Below are 19,358 nucleotides of genomic sequence, written 5' to 3' on the forward strand. Positions count from 1 at the left end.
GACCTTGTTGATCCTTTAAAGACCCGACTCTCTATACTCTGCATTTGTAGAATCTCTGGATTATCCTTTGCCTTATCTGGTGGAGTGGACTCGATGGGCCGAATGGCCTTACTTCCGCTCCTATGTCTTATGGTCTTATGGTCTTATCTGCCCAAGCAATCTCATGTCTCCTTTTTGCCTTCCTGATTTCTCTCTTAACTCTACTCCTACACCGTCTATACTCTTCAAGGGATCCACTTGATCCCAGCTGCCTATGCATGTCATGTGCCTCCTCCTTCTTCTTGACCAGGGCCTCAATATCCCAAGTCATCCAGGGTTCCCTACTTCTACCAGCCTTACCCTTCACTCTAAGAGGAATGTGCTTATCCTGAACACTGGTTAACACACTTTTGAAAGAGTGCCACTTACCAGACGTCCCTTTGCCTTCCCACAGACTCCCCCAATTAACTTTTGAAAGTTCCTGCCTGATACCATCAAAATTGGCCTTGCCCCAATTTAGAATTTTAACCTTTGGGCCTGACCTACCGTTCTCTATAGCTATCTTAAAACTAATGGTCACTGGTCCCAAAGTGATCCCTCACTAACACTTCTGCCACCTGCCCTTCCTTATTTCCCAAAAGGAGGTCAAGTTTTGCCCCTCTCTAGTCAGACCATCCACATACTGAATGAGAAATTCCTCCTGAATACACTCAACAAATTTCTCTCCATCCAACCCTCTAATACAATGGCTGTCCCAGTCAATGTTGGGAAAGTTAAAAACTCCGACTATTACCATCCTATTTTTTGGAGCTATCTGTAATCTCCTTACATATTTGCTCCTCAATTTCCCACCGACTATTTGGGGGCCTATAGTACAATCCTATCAAAGTGATTTCCCCCTTCTTATTACTCAATTCTCCCCATACAGACTCAGTGGGTGAACCCTCGGATATATCCCCTCTCAATACTGCTGTGGTGTTTTCCCTCATCAAAAGTGCAGCTCCCCCTCCTCTTTCACCTCCTGTTCTATCTTTCCTCTAGCATCTGTACCCTGAAACATTGAGCTGCCAGTCCTGTCCCTCCCTCAGCCATGTTTCAGTAATAGCTATAATATCCCAGTCCCATGTACCCATCCATGTCCTGAGTTCATCTGCCTTGCCTGTCAGGCCTCTTGCATTGAAATAAGTCCAGTTTAATCTGGACTTCCCTTGCTCTCTGCTCTGCTTTTGCCAGACCTGTCCAGTACTAGGATTACTGACACTGTCTTTACTATTTAATGTGCTCTCTTTAACTTCTGTCCTCAACCTTCTCTTCTGTCTTCCTATTGCTTTGGGTCCCACAGCAGCCCCCCCCCCCCCCCCCCCCCCGCCAAACTAGTTTAAACCCTCCAGAGTGGCTCTTGCAAATCTCCGCGCCAGGATGTTAGTCCCCCTCCAGGTTCAGGTGTAACCCGTCCCTCTTGAACAGGTCACCCCTTCCCCAGAAGAGATCCCAATGATCCACAAATCTAAATCCCTGCCCACCTGCACCAGCTCTCAAGCCACACATTCATCAGCCTCATCTTCCTATTCCTACTCTCACTAACACGTGGCACCGACAGTAGTCCAGAAATTACTACCTTTGAGGTCCTGCACTTTAGTCTGCTGCCTAACTCTCTAAATTCACTCTTCAGGACCTCATCCCTTTTCAAAATGTATGTGAAAACTTTCCCCACATGTTTCCCCGAACCTTATCACCTCTCACCTTGTGCCCACTTGTAGTCGACCCTTCTCCTCTGGGGAAAAGCCTCTGACAATCCACCCTACATTTGCTTCTCATAGTTTTGTGGAGGTCACTCCTCAGCATCCGTCTTTCCAGTGAAAACAATCTGAACTTGTCCAACCTCTTCTTGTACCTTAAATCCTCCAGACCAGCAACATACCCTTTGACCCTCAGGAAAGGCTAGGGCTGTTTTTCTCGAGGACAGAGAAGACTGAAGGGTGACCTGATGCAACTCTTTAAGCTTATGAAGGGGTTCAATAATCCAATAGGTATTTCAGGAGAAACCTCTTTACCCAGCGAGTGGTGAGAATGTGGAACTCACTATCACAGCGAGTGGTTGAGGTGAACAGCATGAACACATTGAAGGGGAAGCTAGACACATACATGAGGGAGAGAGGAATAGAAGGATATGCTGATGGGGGGAGATGAAGAGGGGTGGGTGGAGGCTCATGTGGAGCATAAATACTGACATAGACCAATTGAGCCGACTGGCCTGGCCCTGTGCTGTAGACTCAATGGAACAGAGACAAATGTATCTACCTGTAGTATAGAAAAAACACTATTTACTACCCAGGATAAAATAAATGTCCTTCATCAACTTTTGTGGATCGTTTCAGTGGAGATGTGCTCTCCCAGGCTCAAACAGCATCAGCCCACTGGAAGCAAAGTTGTGAGACCGGCCAGTTCAGCAGAAAGAAACCCTCCGATCCTCCCACTTCACAAACAGTCAGAGTGAACATGGTTCTGTCCTGGGTGTGATTAACAGCAGCAATAACAGTAGAATCCAACCACTGTCATCAATTATGAACTCGCTGGTGTCTCACCAGGGTAGATAACTGAGTGAATTCTTTCCCACAGTCAGAGCAGGCGAATGGTCTTTCCCCAGTGTGGACTCGCTGGTGTCTTCTCAGGTTGGACAAATCTCGGAACTGCTTCCCACAATCAGAGCAGGGAAATGGTCTCTCCCCAGTGTGAACTCGCTGGTGTTTTTGCAGAGTGGATGAATCTTTGAATTTCTTCGCACACACTGTGCAGATGAACGGCCTCTCCTCAGTGTGAATTCGGTGGTGTGTCAGCAGATGGGTTGAATTTTTGAATCCCTTCCCACAGTCAGAACAGATGAATGACCTCTCCTCGGTGTGAACCTGTCGGTGTCGTATCAGGTTGGATAACCATCTGAACCTTCTTGCGCAGTGAGAGCAGCTGAATTGTTTCTGCTCAGTATGAACTCGCTGGTGTGTCTGCAGGTTGGATGACTGAGTGAATCCCTTCCCACACTGAGAGCAGGTAAACGGCCTCTCCCCAGTGTGAGCTCGCTGGTGTGTCAGCAGATCGGAGAACTGATTGAATCTCTTCCCACACTCAGAGCAGCTGAATGGCCTCTCCCCAGTGTGAATTCGCTGGTGTGTCTGCAGGTTGGATAACTGAGTGAATCCCTTCCCACACTCAGAGCAAACAAATGGCCTCTCCCCAGAGTGAACGCGCTGATGTATCTTCAGGGTGGATGAATGTTTGAAACCTTTCCCACATGCAGTGCAGGTGAATGGCCTTTCCTTAGTGTGAATTCGCTGGTGTGTCAGCAGGTGAGATGAATTTGTGAATCCCTGCCCACAGTCAGAGCAGGTAAACGGCCGCTCCCCAGTGTGAATGCGCCGATGAGTTTCTAGTTTTGAGGGGGTTATGAATCTCTTTCCGCAGTCCTCACATTTCCATGGTTTCTCCGTGGTGCAGGTGTCCTTGTGTCTCTCCATGTTCAACAATCAAATTAGGTTTCTGCACACAGGACACCCGGCTCCAAATGGGAATGTTTTTTCAAGCTGTGTAACTGGTTAAAACTGGAACACTCAGTTCAGAGTGTGTGTGTTGATGCTTTTCTCATCACACTGATAGTTAATAACTGCTGAAGCTGATAGAGCAGACAATTATTTCTCCATCTAGATTCAGAGGCCACTGATGTTCACTTTGCAATGAATCAACTGAATCTTTCAGATCCTGATGCGACGTTTGATTTGAGATTTCTGGCTTAAATCCCCACTTCTAACACCTGTAAAAGAAGTTGACAAAAGTAATCAGCGTTAGTACAGGATAGAAATTCAGAACAGACAATTCTAGTTTCTCTGGAGCATTTTTTCCTCTCTCATTCCCCAAAATCTGTAAATTTCATTCGCACACATTGGGAGGCAATGCCCGAGTGGTATTATTGCTAGATTATTCATCCAAAACTCAGCTAATGTTCTGGGGACCCAGGTTCGAATCCCGCCACAGCAGACGGTAGAATTTGAATTCAATAAAAAAAATGTGGAATTAAGAATCTATTGATGATTGTGAAACCATTGTCGATTGTCGGAAAACCCCATCTGGTTCACTAATGCCCTTTAGGGAAGGAAATCTGCCACCCTCACCTGGCCTGGCCTACATGTGACACCAAAGCCACAGAAATGTGTTGGTTCGCAACTGCCCTCTGAAACAGCCCAGTGAACCAATCAGTTCAAGGGCAATGAAGGATGGGCAATAAATGCTGGCCAGCCAGTGATGCCCATGTCTCACGAATGAAGAAAAAAGAACTCTCCCTCCATTCTCATTCTGCTGGATCTAAGATTCACCCTCCCAGTTTTCCTGAAGAGGCTGATTGACAGACCTGGGCCAATCTTTCCAGAGTCTGCAGCCTCCCTGGATTCACTTCCTTTCCCTTCAGTTGCTGCAAGTCCCCAATTTTCCCCAGAATGAGAAAAGAAATGGAAAGGGGAAGAAAAGAAAGTATTTTACTCACAGATTTTGGCCTCTTTTAAGGAGACAGGAGGAAATTTCAGTCTGTGTGAAGTTCAACCTGCATTGTCACAAAGCCCGCGCCCTGGATTGTCTGGAGGGCCACAGCCCTTCCGGTCCTCCAACTCTTCCCATGGGTCAACAATTCAGCATGAACGTCAGAGGGTGGGCTCTCCCCCGGAACATTCGCAACTTCCCCTCTCCATTAGACATGCGCAGTCCCGGGCCGGGGGGAGGGGGAGATCACAGAGCGGCTTCTCGCTCTGGCCGGAGCCGTCAGCCGGTTGCCTGGAAACCTTGGCTCGATGTGTGTCGGGGGAGGGAACAATGGGTGGGGGCGGGGCTCCCGGGTCCGCGCGCCCGGGCCTGCGCACTGGAACCCGGAGACGTCACCGCGTAGCAGTGTGATTCTTATTGGCTATTCAGGCACGCCTCCATTGTGACGTCAGAATACGGAAATTGTCCAATGAGCTTCCGACTGAAACTCCCTCCTCTGGACAACATCTGGGAGGTAATCAATGTTTCCCTCTTTCCATTTCTTTCCTCATTCTGGGGGAAATTGGGGACTTGCAGCAACTGAAGGGAAAGGAAGTGAATCCAGGAAGGCTGCAGACTCTGGAAAGCTTACAGACGAACATCGGAATTAGGAGCAGGACTCGGCCCAGGTATCTTTTTCTTTCTCTCTCAAAGATATTGACATCCTTTAGCCCCCTCAGTTTGACCCATTTATTTATGTGGCTAATAGGATGGCCTCTTACCCAATGTTCACAATTAAAGAGGGAGTTTTCCCAGGAGAAAGCTAACATTTAAATGAACAGAAAATTTGTATGGTACAGAGATATGTATAATGTAGTTATATTGCATCTACTACGTTATTTATGATCCCTTATTTCTTGTCTTGAAATATATAGCAATGTGGCTACTTTATTTATTTCCAGTGATGGAGACATTACAACATAGAATGGATCAGTTTGGCAATACAGATCCATGCCAACTCTCTGTAGAGCAATTCAGTCAGTCCCATCCCCTCTCTATATTCCCATTCCCCTGAGTTTCACGTCACAATGGAATGGGGTGAGAGTGCCAGATAATCTGAGACTGGGGTGGAGTTGTGCAATGTCACTGAGGAGGAACAAAGCGGTCTTGACGATGATGTGGATATGTGGCTGGAAGCTCATCTTGGAGTGAAATATTTCACCATGGTTGTGAACAGCCTTGTTCAGCCTCAGACAGTTCCCAGGAAGAGGGAGAGAGTTTTTTAAAAAAGATTATTTATTAGTCGCAAGTAAGGCTTACATTAACATTGCAATGAAGTTCCTGTGAAATTCCCCTAGTCGCCACACTCCGACGCCTGTTCGGGTCAATGCACTTTTTTAACCAGCACATCTTTCAGTTGCTGGTGAGGGAGTGGAGTTTGTATTCAGACTGAAGACAATGGGTTCAGTTTTCCCAGTATTTATACAAAAGAAATTTCTGTTCTTTTAGTACTGGAAGTCAGATAAGTCAGGATGGTGTGTGAGTTGGAGGAACTTGGAGGTGATGGTGTTTATATCCACCTGCTACCTTGGTCCTTCTAGATGCTGGAGGTTGAGGGTTTAGGAGATTCTGTCAAAGTTCTTGTCAAGATGCAGATGTTTAAATCCCTCTTTTTCACCCCAGCCACTCCTACTTCTCTCTGTCTCCTCCCACAGTGCCACAGTGGGTCTTGTGTAGACCCAGACTGTGTGGCAGGGTCCCTTCCCTGAAGGACATCAATAAACCAGTTGTGTTTTTATGACAATTCAGCAGCTTTCATGGTTACCTTTTCCTCACGCTGACCCCACAAATTACCAGATTACCAGATTCATTCAACTCAAATTCACAACCCACCTTTGCGTTTTTGTGGGTTCTTTTTCACTCTGTTTTCTGTTTTAAATCAATTTTGCACTGTTTTAGAAGAGGGGGATTTGCAGTTGAGAAACTGAAACCAAACATGACATCAGAACCTGATGGAGTCGGCCAATTTATTGTAACCTGAATATCATTGTATTTTGAACATGGAAGAAAAAAGCGCCATTCACAGTGGAGAGAAAATGTACACGTGTTCTTTGTGTGGAGAATCATCTGGCCTTGAGGAACATAGTTGCAGTCACAACAGGGAAATAGCATGTGAGGATTGTGGGAAGGAATTCAATTACCCATCCCTGCTGGAAATTCATCGACGTAGTCACACTGGGGAGAGGCCATTCACCTGTTCCCAGTGTGGGAAGGGATTCACTCAGTTATCCAGCTTTCATATACACCAGAGGACTCATGCTGAGGAGAGGCCATTCACCTGCTCCCAATGTGGGAAAGGATTCAATTAGTCATCCAACCTCGCAACACACCAGCAAGTTCAACACTGGGGAGAAACCGTTCACCTGCTCTGAATGTGGGATGAGATTCGCTCACTCATCCACTCTGTTGATACAGTACAAACTCACACTCAGGAGAAGCCATTCACTTGCTCCCTGTGTGGGAAGGGATTTGCTGACTTAACCAATTTGTTGAAACACCAGCAAGTTCACACTGGGGAGAGGCCATTCACCTGTTCCCAGTGTGGAAAGGGATTTGTTCAGTCAGCCACTTTGTTCACACACCAGTGAATTCACACTGGGGAAAGGCCATTCACCTGCTCTGTGTGTGGGAAAGGATTCAGTCGGTTATCAACTCTCCTGACACACCAGCGAGTTCACACTGGGAGAAGTCATTCATCTGCTCTGTGTGTGGGAAAGGATTCAATCACTCATCCAACCTAGCAATACACCAGCGAATCCACACAGAGGACAGGCCATTCATCTGTTATGTGTTTAGGAAGCGATTCAATCAGTCATCTAAACTAGCAATACATCAGTGGGTTCACAGTGGGGAGAGACCATTCACCTGTTTGTAGTGTGGGAAGGGATATGCTACCTCATTGAATCTTCTGACACACCAGCGAACTCACAAGTAACTGTTGTGACTGGATTTCAAATTAGGGAGAAACCGTGAAAATGTGGAGACTGTGAGGAGAGTTTCAGTTATCCGTCAGAGCTGGAAGCTCAACGAGGATTCTTTGTTGATAGAGGTTTTCTACAAGCTACTCTGAGACTTGTCATCTCTCTGGAAGTTTCAAGGCAGTCTATACTCATTATAGCAAGTATATTTATAGTTGCTAACTATTTAAAGTGGGATTTACATTGGTAAGAGGAATGTTGCTTATTTAGAACATAGTACATAGAACATAGAACATAGAACATTACAGCGCAGAACAGGCCCTTCGGCCCACGATGTTGCACCGACCAGTTAAAAAAAAAACTGTGACCCTCCAACCTAAACCAATTTCTTTTCGTCCATGAACCTATCTACGGATCTCTTAAACGCCCCCAAACTAGGCGCATTTACTCCTGATGCTGGCAGGGCATTCCAATCCCTCACCACCCTCTGGGTAAAGAACCTACCCCTGACATCGGTTCTATAACTACCCCCCCTCAATTTAAAGCCATGCCCCCTCGTGCTGGATTTCTCCATCAGAGGAAAAAGGCTATCACTATCCACCCTATCTAAACCTCTAATCATCTTATATGTTTCAATAAGATCCCCTCTTAGCCGCCGCCTTTCCAGTGAAAACAATCCCAAATCCCTCAGCCTCTCCTCATAGGATCTCCCCTCCATACCAGGCAACATCCTGGTAAACCTCCTCTGCACCCTCTCCAAAGCCTCCACATCCTTCCTGTAATGTGGGGACCAGAACTGCACACAGTACTCCAAGTGCGGCCGCACCAGAGTTGTGTACAGTTGCAACATAACGCTACGACTCCTAAATTCAATCCCCCTACCAATAAACGCCAAGACACCATATGCCTTCTTAACAACCTTATCTACTTGATTCCCAACTTTCAGGGATCTATGCACACATACACCTAGATCCCTCTGCTCCTCCACACTATTCAAAGTCCTCCCGCTAGCCCTATACTCAACACATCTGTTATTCCTACCAAAGTGAATTACCTCACACTTCTCCGCATTAAACTCCATCCGCCACCTCTCGGCCCAACTTTGCAACCTGTCTAAGTCTTCCTGCAAACTACGACACCCTTCCTCACTGTCTACCACACCACCGACTTTGGTGTCATCAGCAAATTTGCTAATCCACCCAACTATACCCTCATCCAGATCATTAATAAATATTACAAACAGCAGTGGCCCCAAAACAGATCCCTGAGGTACACCACTTGTAACCGCACTCCATGATGAATATTTACTATCAACCACCACCCTCTGTTTCCTATCCGCTAGCCAATTCCTGATCCAATTTCCTAGATCACCCCCAATCCCATACATCTGCATTTTCTGCAGAAGCCTACCATGGTGAACCTTATCAAACGCCTTACTAAAATCCATATATACCACGTCCACTGCCTTGCCCCCATCCACCTCCTTGGTCACTTTCTCAAAAAACTCAATAAGGTTAGTAAGGCACGACCTACCTGCCACAAAACCATGCTGACTATCACCTATCAATTCATTACTCTCCAAATAACTATAAATCCTATCCCTTATAATTTTTTCCAACATCTTGCCGACAACAGAAGTGAGACTCACCGGTCTATAATTCCCGGGGAAGTCTCTGTTCCCCTTCTTAAACAATGGGACAACATTCGCTAACCTCCAATCTTCTGGTACTATACCAGAGGCCAACGACGACCTGAAGATCAGAGCCAGAGGCTCTGCAATCACTTCTCTTGCCTCCCAGAGAATCCTTGGATAAATCCCATCCGGACCAGGGGATTTATCTATTTTCAGACCCTCCAGAATATCCTGCACATCCTCCTTATCAACTGTAATACTGTCTATTCTACTCCCTTGCAACCCAGTGTCCTCCTCAGCTATATTCATGTCCCCTTGCGTGAACACCGAAGAGAAATATTGGTTCAATGCTTCACCAATCTCCTCCGGTTCCACACATAACTTCCCTCTGCCATCTATAACTGGCCCTAAACTTGCCCTAACCAACCTTCAGTTCTTTGGAACTGAAATTGTGATAAGTTAGAAATTAAAGTTCTTTCCTTTCACTTTTAAATATTATTCAACTGTTAATAGTCAAACTGTTTCATTTGTTGGAATTATATTTGAACTTTTATTTAAAAACGTTTATTTTACCATGAAAAATCCCTAATTTGTCAGTGGAATCATTCCTGGAGTGAAGCATTCTATCCTCACACTTATGCCAAAATAGAAAAATTGTTGGGGTCTACTCTAATTTTCTAATGTAATTTAGAGGTTCTGGTCCAGGACTCTAACCGAAGGGATTCACTCAATCATCCACACTGCAAACACTCTGGTTTCACACTGGGGAGAGACCTTACAAATGCCCAGACTGCGGGAACTGCTATAAAAGTAGTGAAGAACTGATGTCTCACCAGCGTATTCACACTGATGAGAGACATTCAGATGCTTTTACTGTGAGCCTGGGTTCAGGGGATCATCTCAACTCACTGTACCCCAGTGAGTTCACACTGGGGAGAGACCGGGTCCCGATGGACTTAATCCTGGGATCTTAAGTGCGGCTATTGAGATAATAGTAAAATTTTGCAGGTGCTGATAATCTGAAATAAAAACAGAAAATTGGAAAAACTCAGCAGGCCTGGCAGTTTCTGTGGAGAGAGAAACAGAGTTAATGTTCGAGTCCGAATGTCTGTTCTTTAGTTGAAGAGGGGTAGAAATGGTGCGTGAGATAGTGACACTGACATCAACTATCAGTGCAGGATAGAAATTCAGAACAGACAATTCCACTTTCTCGGAACATTCTTTCCTCTCCTTCACCCAAACATGTGGTTCAATCAAACAAAAAGACCAAAATCGGCAACAAAGTACCAATAGAATTCCCCTCCCCAGGGCCACCTGGGCACAGACAAGGTCACAGAAGATCAGTCGGCAGCCAGAGTGACCCCTGCCTCCCCATTCAGCCCCTCCGATCCTGGATCTACAGATTACTGTTTTAACCAGGGTCTAGAGCAGGTCCAGGAGAAGATCCTTCCACTCACCCACACCCTCCACACTACAGCCATCTGGACTCAACATTCAGTCCAGCAGTTTCAGAGAGTAAACTCTCAGCCCATTCTGTTTCTTTGTCTTCGATTCTTTCATTTTTCTTTCTTTCAGTCAGCAGCCCCCCTGCTCCAGGCACAGCTTCTGTTTCTTTTCTCGCTCCATCTCCATTCCCTTTGGCTCTGGGGGGATTCACTTTTCTCTCATTCGATCTCTCCTGTCTTCCACCCGCCCCTTTCTCCAAACCTGTTACATTTCTAACTTTTCCCAGTTCTGGTGAAAGGTCACAGACTTGAAATGTTAACTGTGTTTCTCTCTCTGCACAGATGCTGCCTGACCTGTTGAGTTTTTTTTCCAACATACCATTTGCCTTTTTTACTGTCTTTTACACCTGCATGCTTACCTTCAGTGATGAGTGTACGAGGACACCCAGGTCTTGTTGCATATTTCCTCCTCCTACTTCTTGGCTATTCAGATAGTAATCTGTCTTCCCGTTTTTGCTCCCAAAGTGGATGACCTCACATTTATCCAAATTATACTGCATCTGCCAATCATTTGCCCACTCACTCAACTTGTCAAATTACACTGAAGGATTGCTGCATCCTCCTCACAGCTCACCCTCCCACCTTGCTTTGTGTCATTAGCAAATATGGAGATATTGCCTTTAGTTCCCTCATTTAAATCAATAATATATATGTAGTAAATAGCTGGGGTCTCAGCTCTGATCCCTTCAGTACCCTATTAGTCACTTCCTGCCATTTGGAAAAAGACCCATTTATCCCTACTCTTTGTTTCCTGTCTGCCAACTAGTTTTCTATCCATCTCAACATACTGCCCCAATCCCATGTGCTTTAATTTTACACGTTAATCTTTTTTGACTTTGTCGGAATTCTTCTGAAAGTCGAAATAAACCACATCCACTGGCTCCCCCTCATCAACTCGACTAGTGATATCCTCAAAGAATTCTAATAGTTTTGTCAAGCACAATTTCCCTTTCTGTGCGATCCTGCCACTGTTTTTCAAGTGTTTTGCTATAAAATCCTTGAAAATTGATTCTTGAATATTCCCCACTAACAGTGTCAGGCTTACTGGTCTATAATTCCTTACTTTCTCCCTACCCTCCCTTTTTAAATAGTGGGGCTACATTAGCTATCCTCCAACCTGTAGGAACTGTTCCAGAGTTTATAGAATCTTGGAAGTTGACCACCAATGCATCCACTATTTCTCAGGCATCTTCCTCATGTACTCTGGGATGCAAATGATCAAGTCCTGAAGATTTATAGGCCTTTAATCCCATCAGTTTCCCCAACACTAATCCTCGACTAATACTGATCTCCTTCAATTCCTTCCTCTCACTAAACCCTGTGTTCCCCAACATTTTTGTGTCCTCCTTTGTGAAGACAGAACCAAAGTATGTAGTCAGTTGGTCAGCCATTTCTTTGTTCTCCATTATAAATTCTCCTGTTTCTGACTGTAAATGACATTTGTCTTCATCAATCTTTCTCTCTTCATACACCAGTAGAAATTTTTACAGTCAGTTTTTATGTTCCCTGCAAGCTTACTCTCATATTCCATTTTCCTCTTCTTAATCAATTCCTTGGTCCTCTGTTGCTGAATTCTAAACTGCTCCCAATCATCAGGTCTGTTGTTTTCCTTGGCCAAATTGTATGTCTCTATCTTGGATCTAATGCTATCTCTAATTTCTCAGAATTCTCTGTGTTGTGTCTCACTGCAAAATCCCTAATTTTCCACTTTGGGAAGTTCATCACATGATGATATTTTGAGTCAGACCTGAAGCACTTGCTAATTGTTCCCCAGTCATTCCCGGGGTTCATTTGTTTATTAATGCTGTTCCAATCTGTCTTTTGTTGTGATATCCAGATCTGCTATAGCTGCTTTCACCCCCTACAAAAGCTGTCAAAGTCTAACCATGTTTCATAACCATTCAGTAGATCATCTATCTTGTCAATCTCATCATTGAACCCAAACAGAAGATCCAAATCTTTATCAGTGTCCAAATCTTTATCAGTGTCTAACTGACGGACATCCAGCTCACAAAATACTTTGCTTCTGATTTTCCTTTTGCTGGGAAGTGACAATGCCAAGGCCAGACCTTGTTTCCCCCTTGGTAGGGATGTAACCAGTATCCACATCTCCACTTTCACATGGTTCAGACTCTGAGAGCAGCAGCGGGTAATCAGACCCTGACAATTCCCACTCACTTTCAGCCATTTCTCACAAAAGCTGTTGGGATTGCAAAACTTCTGTCTGAAAAATATTTCCCTTTAGCTTCCAATCTCCACCATTAGAAAATATTCCCTCTGACCATGTTACAATCCTGACAGCTTATGGTGAAGGAAGAAGTTGGAGCCAATCTTTATTTGGTACAGATTTATTTAGAGTGAAACTTCACAGGTATTTCTCTCTGAACTTCACACTATGTCAGTACATGTCTCTTTATTTGCATTCATAATCATCCAATCAATGCCCTCAATTTGTATGTACTTAATCTCAAATGATTTGGTTATCCCCAAGAGTCGGAGCAGATAATAAATCTAATCGGAGTGACTGCTGCGATGTCTCAGCAGAGGTTGAATCATTCAACGAATATGATTAACAGAAAAATCCCATCACAATAGTTACTTGTGAACTCGCTGGTGTGTCTGCAGAGTGGATGACTGAGTGAATCCCTTCCCACATGTGGAACAGATGAAAGGTCTCTCCCCAGTGTGAACTCGCTGGTGTAACCGCAGGTTGGATGAGCGAGCAAAACCTTTCCCACAAACGGAGCAAATGAATGGCCTCTCCCCAGTGTGAACTCTCTGGTGTTTCAGCAGATTGGCTGAATGAGCAAATCCCTTCCCACACTGCGAGCAGGTGAATGGTCTCTCCCCGGTGTGCCCTTCCTTGTGTATTGCTAGGTTGGATGACTGATTGAATCCCTTCCCACATACAGAGCAGGTGTATGGTCTTTCCCCAGTGTGAATTCGCTGGTGCGTCCGCAGTGTGTGTGAGTGAGCAAATCCCTTCCCACACTGGGAACAGGTGAACGGCCTCTCCCCAGTGTGAACAGTCTGGTGTGTCAGCAAATTTGATGACCGACTGAATCCCTTCCCACATTGGGAGCAGGTGAACGGCTTCTCCTCAGTGTGAATTTGCTTGTGTAATGCAAGGTTGGATGACTGAGTGAATCCCTTCCCACACACAGAGCAGGTGAAAGGTCTCTCTCCAGTGTGCATTCGCTGATGTTTCAGCAGATTGGATGAGTAAGCAAATCGCTTCCCGCACTGGGAGCAGGTGAATGGTCTCTCCCCAGTGTGAATTCGCTGGTGTTTTACTAGGGTGGATGGGTGAGCAAAACCCTTCCCACACTGGGAGCAGGTGAATGGTCTCTCCCCAGTGTGACTGCGCCGATGAGTTTCCAGCAGGGATGGGTAATTGAATTCCTTCCCACAGTCTCTACATTTCCATGCCATCTCCCTGTTGTGACTGCAATTATGTTCCGAAAGGCCAGATGATTGGTTGAAGTCTTGTCCACACAGAGAACATATGTACAGTTTCTCTCCACTGTGAACGGTGCTATTTTCTTCCATGTTCAAAATACAATGATATTCAGGTTACAATAAATTGGCCGATTCCATCAGGTTCTGATGTATTGTTTAAATCCTCATCTTCTAAAACCCTGTGAAATTGATTGAAACAGAAAGAAAAGAGTAAGGGAACCCATAAAAATACAATGGTTGTGAAATTGAGCTGAATGAATCTGGGGCCAGCACTAGGGAAAAGTGACTATGAAAGCTGTTGGATTGTCATGAAAAACCCAACTGATTCACTAAGATAAAAGCAAAATACTGCGGATGCTGGAATCTGAAACAAAAACAGAAAATGCTGGAGAAACTCAGCAGGTGCATCCAGCTGCAGCTGCTAGCAAAGCGTGTTAGGGAACTGGAGAAGGAGCTTGATGACCTCCATCTAATTCGGGAGAATGAGGAGTTTATAGACAGTAGCTTTAGGGAGGTAGTTACACCTAAGCAGCAGAGCACAGGAAATTGGGTTACTGTAAGGAGAGGAAATGGAAATGTGAAAGGACAGGCAGAGCAGTGTTCCCCAGTGGACATACCCCTCCACAACAGGTATACTGAATTGGATACTGTTGTGAGAGATGCTTTACCTGGGACAAGCTGCAACAGCCGGAACTCTGATACTGAGTCTGGTTCTACAGCGCAAAAGGATGGGATGAAGAAGAGGAGAGCAGTAGTGATAGGGGACTCAATGGTCAGAGGTACAGACAGGAGGTTCTGTGGTCGGGACAGAGACTCCCGCATGGTTTGTTGCCTCCCAGGTGCAAAGGTCAGCGATGTCTCTGATCGCGTGCACAGCGTTCTAAAGTGGGAAGGTGATCAGCCAGATGTCGTGGTACATGTCGGTACCAATGACGTGGGAAGGAAGAGTGAGGAGGTCCTAAAGAGTGAGTACAAAGAGATTGGAAGGAAGTTAAAAAGCAGGACCCCGAGGGTAGTAATCTCAGGATTGCTACCTGAGCCACATGCCAGTGAGGGTAGGAGTAGGATGCTTGGGCGGATGAACACGTGGCTGAGGAACTGGTGCAGGGGGCAGGGTTTCCAATTCTTGGATCATTGGGACCTCTTCTGGGGCAGGTGGGACCTGTACAAGAGAGACGGGTTACACCTAAACTACAAGGGGACCAATATACTTGCAGGGAGATTTGCTAGTGTTATTGGGGAGCATTTAAACTAGATTTGCAGGGGGATGGGAACCAGAGTGCCAGAGCAGATAGTGGAGCAGGGGTAAAAAGACAGGTTAGTTCAAGCAAAATCACAAATGGAAGGGTAGAGTGTGGTGGAAATAATCTTTTGAGGTGTGTCTATTTCAATGCCAGGAGTATTGTGGGGCAGGCAGATGAGCTGAAGGCGTGGATAGACACATGGAAATATGACATTATAGCCATTAGTGAAACTTGGCTACAGGAGGGGCAGGACTGGCAGCTCAATGTTCCAGGGTTCCAATGTTTCAGGCGGGATAGAGGCGGAGGGATAAAAGGTGGGGGGTGGCATTGTTGGTCAGAGAAAATGTTACAGCGGTTCTCAGGCAGGATAGATTAGGGAGCTTGTCTACAGAGGCCCTACGGGTGGAGCTGAGAAACAAGAAAGATATGACCACATTAATGGGGTTGTATTATAGACCACCCAATAATCAGCGAGAATTGGAGGAGCAAATCAGCGGAGAGATAGCTGACAACTGCAAGAAACACAAAGTTGTGATAGTAGGGGATTTTAATTTTCCACATATAGATTGGGACTCGCATACTGTTAAAGGTTTAGACGGGGTAGAGTTTGTAAAATGTGTTCAGGAGAATTTTCTACATCAGTATATAGAGATGCCAACTACAGAGGATGCGATATTGGATCTCCTATTGGAAAATGAGTTAGGGCAGGTGATGGATGGAAGTGTGAGGGAACACTTTGGATCCAGTGATCATAATGCCATTAGTTTCAACCTGATCGTGGATAAGGATAGATCTGGTCCTCGGGTTGAAGTTCTGAACTGGAAAAAGGCCAAATTTGATGAAATGAGAAGGGATCTGGGAAGTGTGGATTGGCCCAGGCTGTTCTCTGGTAAGGATGTAAATGGAAAGTGGGAGGCCTTCAAAGGAGAAATTTTGAGAGTGCAGAGTTTGTATATTCCTGTCAGGATTAAAGGCAAAGTAAATAGGAATAAGGAACCTTGGTTCTCGAGGGAGATTGTAACACTGATTAAGAGGAAGAGAGAGTTGTATGAAATGTACAGGCAGCAAGGAACAGGTCAGATGCTTGAGGAGTATAAAAAGTGCAAGAAGCTACTTAAGAGAGAAATCAGGAGGGCTAAAAGAAGACATGAGGTTGCTTTGGCAGACAGAGTGAAGGAAAATCCAAAGAGCTTCTATAGGTATGTTCGGAGCAAAAGGATAGTGAGGGATAAAATTGGTCCTCTTGAAGACCAGAGTGGTAGACTGTGTATGGAACCAAAAGAGATGGGGGAGATACGAAATGGTTTTTTTGCATCCGTATTTACTGAGGAAACGGGCATGGAGTCTACGGAAATAGGGCAAACTGGTAGGAAGGTCATGGAACCTTTACAGGTTAAAGGGGAGGAGGTGCTCGCTGTCTTGAGGCAAATCAGAGTGGATAAATCCCCAGGACCGGACAGGGTATTCCGACGGACCTTGAGGGAAGCTAGTGTTGAACTTGCAGGGGCCCTGGCAGACATATTTAAAATGTCAGTATTCACGGGGGAGGTGCCGGATGATTGGAGGGTGGCTCATGTTGTTCCGTTGTTTAAAAAAGGTTCCAAAAGAAATCCGGGAAATTATAGGCCAGTAAGTTTGACGTCGGTGGTGGGCAAGTTATTGGAAGGTGTGATAAGGGATAGGATCTACAAATATTTGGATAGACAGGGACTTATTAGGGAGAGTCAACATGGCTTTGTGCGTGGTAGGTCATATTTGACCAATCTATTAGAGTTTTTCGAGGAGGTTACCAGGAAAGTGGATGAAGGGAAGGCGATGGATGTTGTCTACCTGGATTTCAGCAAGGCCTTTGACAAGGTCCCTCATGGGAGGTTAGTTAGGAAGGTTCAGTCGCTAGGTATACATGGGGCGGTAGTAAATTGGATTAGACACTGGCTCAATGGAAGAAGCCAGAGAGTGGTTGTGGAGAATTGCTTCTCTGAGTGGAGGCCTGTGCCGCAGGGATCGGTGTTGGGTCCATTGTTGTTTGTCATCTACATCAATGATCTGGATGATAATGTGGTAAATTGGATCAGCAAGTTTGCTGATGATACAAAGATTGGAGGTGTAGTGGACAGTGAGGAAGATTTTCAAAGCTTGCAGAGGGATTTGGACCAACTAGAAAAATGGGCTGAAAAATGGCAAATGGAATTTAACGCAGACAAGTGTGAGATATTGCACTTTGGAAGGACACAGGTTTAAGGTGCTGGGGGGTAGGTACAGAGGAGATGTCAGGGGTAAGTTTTTCACTCAGAGGGTGGTGGGTGAGTGGAATCGGCTGACGTCGGTGGTGGTGGAGGCAAACTCGTTGGGGTCTTTTAAGAGACTTCTGGATGAGTACATGGGATTTAATGGGATTGAGGGCTATAGATAGGCCTAGAGGTAGGGATATGATCAGCGCAACTTGTGGGCCGAAGGGCCTGTTTGTGCTGTGGCTTTCTGTGTTCTATGTAAATGGTAGGACTCTGAAGAGTGCAGTTGAACAGAGGGATCTGGGAATACAGGTACAGAATTCCCTAAAAGTGACGTCACAGGTGGACAGGGTAGTAAAGAGTGCCTTTGGTACATTGGCCTTTATAAATCGGAGTATCGAGTATAAAAGTTGGAGTGTTATGGTAAGGTTATATAAGGCATTGGTGAGGCCGAATTTGGAGTATTGTGTACAGTTTTGGTCACCCAGTTCCAGGAAGGATGTAAATAAGGTTGAAAGAGTGCAGAGAAGGTTCACAAGGATGTTGCCGGGACTTGAGAAGCTGAGTTACAGAGAGAGATTGAATCGGTTGGGACTTTATTCCCTGGAGCGTAGAAGATTGAGGGGAGATTTGATAGAGGTGTATAAGATTTTGATGGGTATAGATAGAGTGAATGCAAGCAGGCTTTTTCCGCTGAGGCTGGGGGAGAAAAAAACCAGAGGGCATGGGCGAAGGGTGAAAGGAGAAAAGTTTAAAGGGAATATTAGGGGGGGCTTCTTCACGCAGAGAGTGGTGGGAGTGTGGAATGAGCTGCCGGATAAAGTGGTAAATGCGGGGTCACTTTTAACATTTAAGAAAAACTTGGACGGGTTCATGGATGAGAGGGGTGTGGAGGGATATGGTCCAAGTGCAGGTCAGTGGGACTAGGCAAAAAATGGTTCGGCACAGACAAGAAGGGCCACAAGGCCTGTTTCTGAGCTGTAATTTTTTTGGTTCTATGGTTCTAGGTCTGACAGCATCTGTAGAGAGAGAATGGGGCCAACGTTCTGAGTCTGGAAGACCCATTGTCGACAAGTGTCATCCAGACTCAAAACATTGGCTCTATTCTCTCTCCACAGACACTGTCAGACCTGCTGAGTTTCTCCAGCATTTTCTGTTTTTGTTCCAACTGATTCACTAATGTCCTTCACGAAAAGAAACTTGTCATCCAGGCTGGGTCTACACAAGACTCTGGGCACTGTGGGAGGAGACAGAGAGAAGTCGGAGAGGTCAGGGGTGAAGGAGAGGGATTTTATACATCAACAACTCAATGAGAACTTTGACAGAATCTCCCAAACCCTCAACCTCCATCATTAAGAAGGACTAAGATAGCAGGTAGACGTGAACACCATCACCTCCAAGTTCCCCTCCAGCTCACACACCATCCTGACTTGTCTGACGTCCAGGACTAAGAGAATTTTTTTCCATATCAATACTGGGAATTCTGAACCCATTGTCTTCAGTCCCCACTGCAAACTCCACTCCCTCACCAGCAACTCTATCCCTCTTCCTGGGAACTGTCTGAGGCTGAACCAGGCTGTTCACAATCCTGGTGAAATATTTCACCCCAAGATGAGGTTCCAGCCACATATCATATGGGCGGCACGGTAGCACAGTGGTTAGCACTGCTGCTTCACAGCTCCAGGGTCCCGGGTTCGATTCCCGGCTCGGGTCACTGTCTGTGTGGAGTTTGCACATTCTCCTCGTGTCTGCGTGGGTTTCCTCCGGGTGCTCCGGTTTCCTCCCACAGTCCAAAGATGTGCGGGTTAGGTTGATTGGCCAGGTTA

The 19,358-nt window shown here is 45.6% G+C and overlaps 2 protein-coding genes across 2 annotated transcripts in view; both read right to left on the minus strand.

The window, feature by feature from the left end:
• LOC144484402 (uncharacterized) overlaps positions 1 to 19,358 on the minus strand; it is a 529,373-nt gene that overhangs the window by 281,377 nt on the left and 228,638 nt on the right. The gene's annotated exons all lie outside the window — the stretch shown is intronic.
• LOC144484412 (uncharacterized) overlaps positions 1 to 19,358 on the minus strand; it is a 59,471-nt gene that overhangs the window by 39,516 nt on the left and 597 nt on the right. Inside the window, 2 exon segments of the mRNA XM_078202949.1 lie at positions 2,554 to 3,440; positions 13,341 to 14,236. Coding sequence (XP_078059075.1) covers positions 2,554 to 3,440; positions 13,341 to 14,147 — 1,694 coding nt within the window. The 5' untranslated portion in view covers positions 14,148 to 14,236.

This window comes from Mustelus asterias, unplaced genomic scaffold (assembly GCF_964213995.1).
Source record: "Mustelus asterias unplaced genomic scaffold, sMusAst1.hap1.1 HAP1_SCAFFOLD_106, whole genome shotgun sequence".
NCBI classification, from domain to species: Eukaryota; Metazoa; Chordata; class Chondrichthyes; order Carcharhiniformes; family Triakidae; genus Mustelus; species Mustelus asterias.